The following is a 6,000-nucleotide window of genomic DNA, read 5'->3' as shown; positions in this document are numbered from 1 at the left end:
AAGATCTTTACAATTATATAAAAATCTAAAATATCATTAAGATTTCATTAGTGTACAGTCCAACATTGAACATTTTAAAACAGATTAGTTCCACTTTAACATGGGAAGAAGCTTTGAAGAGTCAGTTTTACTGCTTGAGCCTGATTGGTTGCTCATAACACTTTTCCTAAAAGATGGTGAATGAGATACAGAGCTCAGAGGGAAAAACTCAAATTATAAAAAACAGAATGTCTTAGAATTCCACTTAGTGAAGTTTATATTTGATTGGCTAGCTGTTTTAATTACAATTTCAAATCTTAAAGATACAGAAATTCAATTTTTTCCAGATCAAACATGCATGAGTATCCTTATAATTGATAGTGGAGAAGACAAACAGATTTTAACTGTTGAGCCCTTTTACTTTTTGAGCTTAGTGGTAGATATGTATATTTTTGTCTTTTCCTTCACAGTTTGGCATTCATCTGATTCATTAGCTTCTCCAGTTTGATTGCTAGGGCCATGTTTCCTTTAATCTTCAATTTTCCTACCATGAATGCCATTGTTGGTTTTAGTTTCCCTAAAATGAGAAAATGAGAAAGGGGAAAGCATCCATTAGTGCCCTTAGGGATATAATGCTTCAAGAACATGCATTATAAAAAGAAGCTCCAGTTCTATAAACCTCTGAAGCACAGAAATTTCTATTACAGCATTTTTTTTATCAGTATCTTGGGAATCCAAATTCCTAGTCTTAGATGTTAACACTGTCTCATAAGAAATAATGTAAAAGCAATAATCAGCAAGAGATTATATCAAAAAACTGAAGATGCAATATTTATATGCTAGTTACAGTATAATGAAGGGTACATGGCCCTCAGATGAATTGTGATAAGCAAACACTATCTATTTTAGTATAGTATAGTTCATTAAACCTTTAACATTTCAAGTTTAGATTTAAACCAATCAAATGGTATAAATGCAAAGAATATTCTTAAGAAATGGTCATTAAGTACAGTGTATGTGTGGACACAAAAGTACGCGTCGGCATTATTTTAACCACAAAAATGCCAGGATATAAAACAAACCTAAAAACAATTGCAGGTAGCTAAATAGAAACTCTAAGGAGACAGGAAACTGCTTTTATTTGCTATTCTTATTCCAGTGCCAGTATAGGGTCTAGCATATGAGGAATTAATGAGAAAACTGAGGCTCATGGAGAATTTTGACTTGCCCAATGTCACATAGCTTGTATATGACAGTGCTGCAATTCAAAGCCAGGTGTGTCTGATTCTCATTTATAGTTCTCTGAGCTGTATTATGCCAGTTTATATATAGGTCATATCTCTGGAAGGCACAGTATGTGTCTGGTGCATTAGTAAACCTCCAGTGGGCCACACACAGGCTCTTTATAGGAAAAAAAAATGCATGGGTTAATGTATTGTGTGTGTGTATATATATATATATATACACTGAGATAATAAACACCTTAAATTATTCTATGTAGGGGTTGCAGCAAAGCATTATGGACTAGTTATGGATAGAAAGGATCAAATCCAGCCCTTTTATTTTAATAAATAAATAGTGCTGTGCATTATTTCATGGAAATTTGATGTTAACATTTACAAGCACTTGTTTAAGGGATAATTCTGATTTACATAAAAGACACTGGAAGATCTTTGTTCTTTGAAGGGACAGAACAGATCCTCTAAAAACTTACAAACACTGACATTTGGGTGCCCTGTGGCTGAAAAACTGGCTGTCTGCTCTATCACACTAGAGCGAAACCTACTAGTGCACAAGCCCAATTTGCACACACACACAGCTTCCAGTAAGCTTTATATAGCCTTACCTATAAAGATGAGGGAACATAGAATGGAGACAGAAAAACAAAAACAGAAAGTTTGGAGGAAATAGAGAATGCAGGTAGAGAAGAAAACTAAAAGTAAATGAATAAAAATTCCATAATTCATGTCCTTATTGATAAGAGAAGATATAACAGTGTATCAAGAACAGGATGCTGTAGAAGTCACAGGGCATAAATATGCAAAGAAATAAAAAGCTAACCTTTTCAAACAAAAAGGCTTCTCTCTCACTTACCAACTTTACATTTCCCTGTATGGCCCCGGAAGATGACTGGTTAGCCAGAGACGGGTAAGATTCCTCAAGGGAGGAACAACCTAAGACAGGCACAGTCGCAGGGGGGCCATCAGTTGAGAAATTGGGGATCAACAGAGGTGAGGCTTAGAACCTCACCCCCCCTGTTCTGAGAGAAATCTTCTGCATATGTGGATGTTTTATTGCCCTTGTCTAGCTTGGATTAACACATAGTCTACAGGCACACACCTGATCATCTACATTTGCTCTCTTACAACACTAAACTATGTTTTCTACCTTTATCTTGTATCTACCTACCACTTCAGCATTTTATTCAAAATAATAATAAAGAGAGAAATGTGGTATCCACATATAAATCAAGTATAAAAATCAAATGAGTATTCATATTTGAACTGTTTATAGTTCATAATGCATGAGCAAAACCGAAAGCTTCTGTGATGACTGCCCTTGTACTGTTCACCATGTAACTTATTCACTATGTAGGAATTTGTTCTCCATGTAAGAACTTGTTCGTTATGCTTCAGAAGATTGGAGACTGACGAAAATTAGGCTTGGGGTGGATTAATGATTGTGCATTGAACATTGACTCCCCTATACAGAATTTTATTGTTGTTAGCAACCATTTGATCAATAAATATGAGAGATGCCCTCACACACACACAAAAAAAGTACACACTTCCAATTGTAAAATAAATAAGTAACCGGGATGTAATGTATAGCATAAGGAATACAGTCAAAATATTGTAACAACTTGGTATGGTGATAGCTGGTACCTAGAATTATCATGTATATAAATGATGAATCACTGTGTTGTACACCTGAAATTAATGTAATACTGTGTGTCAACTACCCTTCAATAAAAAATAATTATCTAAAAAAAAAAAATTTTTTTTTGGATTTCGCCTTAAAAAAAAGAACAGGATGCTGGAGGAGAAAGGAGGAAGAGGAGAAGCACAGCAAAGAGGGAGAAAAAGAGGGATTTAAAAGGGATAGGGAATGAGAGGAAGGGGAGAAGTAGTAGAACGGAAATGGAATGGATAGAGTGAGGAAGAAGCAGGCAGTAAGAGAAGAAATAATGAGAAAACAAGAGCAAGCTCTTAGAAATTGAAAAAGTGATAGGCAATATTAAAATACGGAAATAAAGCAATACTTGCAGATCTTCTGGTCACAGCAGTTTCTCTCCTGCAGTGGCCTGCTCCCAGTATTGCAAAATTCTATCCATGCCCTCTTTGCAGCCACAATAATCTTTCCAAATAAAGCTTCTCCTTACCATATTAAGAAAGAGTAATGGAAAGGGTGATTACCTCCTAAAAATGTAAAAAGTAAAGAGATATGCAACAGGAGAAAAAGATGATTAAATCAGAGACATCTTGTTTTCTCTAGAAAGTGAGACCTAACAGATCAAAGGAATAATATAAGATACATTCCCAAGGTGTCTATCAGATACCCAGGAAAACGAAAAAAAAAGGACGACACCACCTTGCATCACTGTGACATTTCAGAGCACTACAGAGAAAGAGATCATTTTGATTCCAAAGCTTTCAGAAAGGGGGAGGGGTGAGTACAAAAGATTAAGACTAAGAATAGTATCATATTCTCATCAGAAATCTCTACCCAAATAGTGTGTTGGTAGAATGCAAGTAGTTTTAGATATTCACAAAAATTACCTCTTATGTACCCATTTCTCATGAAGCTGCTGGAGAATGTGTGCCACCAAAATGAGGATGAAAACCAAGAAAGAACATGGAATATAGGAAATAGGAGATTGAGTGCAGTAAAGAGTTAAAAATTTCTAGGGTTACAGCTGTGTAGCAAGCTTAATAACTACCTATTTGGACTATAATAAAATGACAAAGGGTTCCATGAAAAAAACAGACTGACAGGTAATCTGATACATTTGGCAGAGTAGAAATTGTATCAAGAGGTTATGGGAGGAGTATAGGAGGATTTGCTCAGTTTCTTTATACCTATTCTAATGAGGAAAAAAAATAGGGCAATTATTTATACCCAGGAAAAATAACAGTTCTCTAGGAGAGGAAATATAATCGTAGTATAGTATATGTGTGACTCAGCAGCAAACTACACCAGAATCATAATTATTAAAACACACAAATTGATCTAAGCAAACATGGTAAAATAACTATATTGGGAGGATGGGAAAGCAGGAGGGAAGCAGAATCAATATGCTATAAGAGAACTTAAATCTCACGATCAGTTTTCAGATTAGTGAATCTAAAGAAGACATTATGAATATAAATATAAATTGAGAAATGTGAAAACACTGAAACATGTGGAGTTAAATACTGAAATACCAAAAAGACCTGAAGGAGACTATATCTGGAGAGCAAAAGGGGCAAAGGCCAAAGAACACTTTTTAAAAACATGCTTTTAAAAAGTGAGGTGAAATTCATATGACATAAAACTGTTGTAAAGTGAACAATTCAGTAGCATTTAAGTACAGTCACCATGTTGTGCAACCACCACTATCTAGTCCTAAAGCATATCTAGTCCCACTGTTCCTAGTAGACTGGGCTCTAAGCCGGTTGAATGGAGTCATTTTGGATTTTGTTTTCGTGTTTCTTTTCTCTTCCTTCTCCTGACTTGGATAGGTCTCAATTGCCAATACCTGATCTTCATTCTGAGCTAATCTTTTCTCAGACTGAGAAACATGTGTTGATTAGGTTTCTTGAAACATTGACTTGGAATATAAAACCACCTGTCATTCCAGAAAAAATACATTTCCTGTCATCAACGAATTACCATAAGAGGAAGCTCTGTACCTATTATACATTAGCAGTTCTGCCTTTCTCTGAACTCTGGCAACCACCAATCAGCCTTCTGCCTCTATAGATTTACCTATTTTAGTTTTCCATGTAAATAAATGGATTCATATAGTATGTGATCTTTTGTGTCTTGCTTCTTTCACTTAACATGTTTTCAAGGTTCATTTATGTTGTACTATAAATCAGCCTTGTATTTCTTTTTATGGCTGAACAATATTTAATTATGTATATACATAATACACACACACACACATAAACACCGCAATTTGTCCATTTATCTGTTGATGGACTTTTGGGTTTCCACCTTTTGGCTACTGTGAATAACGCTGCCATGAACATGTGTATACATATTATCTGTTTGAATATCTGTTTTCAGTTCTTTTAAGTACATATCTGGTAGTGGAAGTGCTGGGTCATATGGCAATTCAATGTTTAAATTTACCCATGTATTTACAGGTTTAACTAAACCCATAAATATATGTGGTCAACTGATCTTTAACAAGGTTGCTAAGACCATTCAATAGGGAAAAAAATAGTCTATTCAACAAATGGTGCTGGGACAAGTGGATATTTACATGCAAAAAAATGAAGGTGGACCCCCTACCTCACACCAAATAAATGTTTACTTAGGATGGGTCAGAGGCCTGCAAATTAAGAGCAAAAATTTAAAACTCTTGAAGAAAATATAAAGGTAAATCTTCAAAATCTGGGTTTGGCAAGATTCTTAGATGGGTGACAAAAGCACAAGTAACAGAAGAAAAAACAGATAAACTGGAGTTGATCAAAATTAGAACTTGTGTTTCAAAATATATCATCAAAAAGTGAAAAGATAACCCACAAAAAATGGGAGAACATATTCACAAATGTTATCCCTGATAAGAGATATCTTCTTTCTATATATCTGAAATATACAAAGAAATCTTAAAACTCAAAAAAAAAAAGACAAGTTATCCAATTAAAATGGGCAAAGGATGTGACATTTCTTTAAGCAAGATATACATATGACCAATAGCACGTGAAAAATTGCTGAACATCATTAGTTATTATTAATGCAAAAATCAAAACCACAGTGAGGTATCACGTCACACCCACTAGGATAACTGAAAATAACAAGTGTTGGTGAGAG

General features: G+C 34.7%; 1 protein-coding gene across 2 annotated transcripts in view; it reads right to left on the bottom strand.

Annotated features, from left to right (window-relative positions):
* Positions 1-238: 238 nt before the first annotated feature.
* The window catches only part of HSDL2 (hydroxysteroid dehydrogenase like 2), a 60,041-nt gene continuing 54,279 nt past the window's right edge, over positions 239-6,000 (bottom strand). For both annotated transcript variants that reach the window (XM_036915645.2, XM_036915644.2), the window contains exon 11: positions 239-556. In XM_036915645.2, the coding sequence (XP_036771540.2) occupies positions 444-556 (113 nt within the window). In that variant the 3' untranslated portion in view covers positions 239-443. The remainder of the gene's footprint in view (positions 557-6,000) is intronic.

Source organism: Manis pentadactyla, chromosome 3, assembly GCF_030020395.1.
Source record: "Manis pentadactyla isolate mManPen7 chromosome 3, mManPen7.hap1, whole genome shotgun sequence".
NCBI classification, from domain to species: domain Eukaryota; kingdom Metazoa; phylum Chordata; class Mammalia; order Pholidota; family Manidae; genus Manis; species Manis pentadactyla.
Note: the sequence above shows the minus strand (reverse complement) of the source record. Positions and strands in the feature narration are given on the sequence as shown.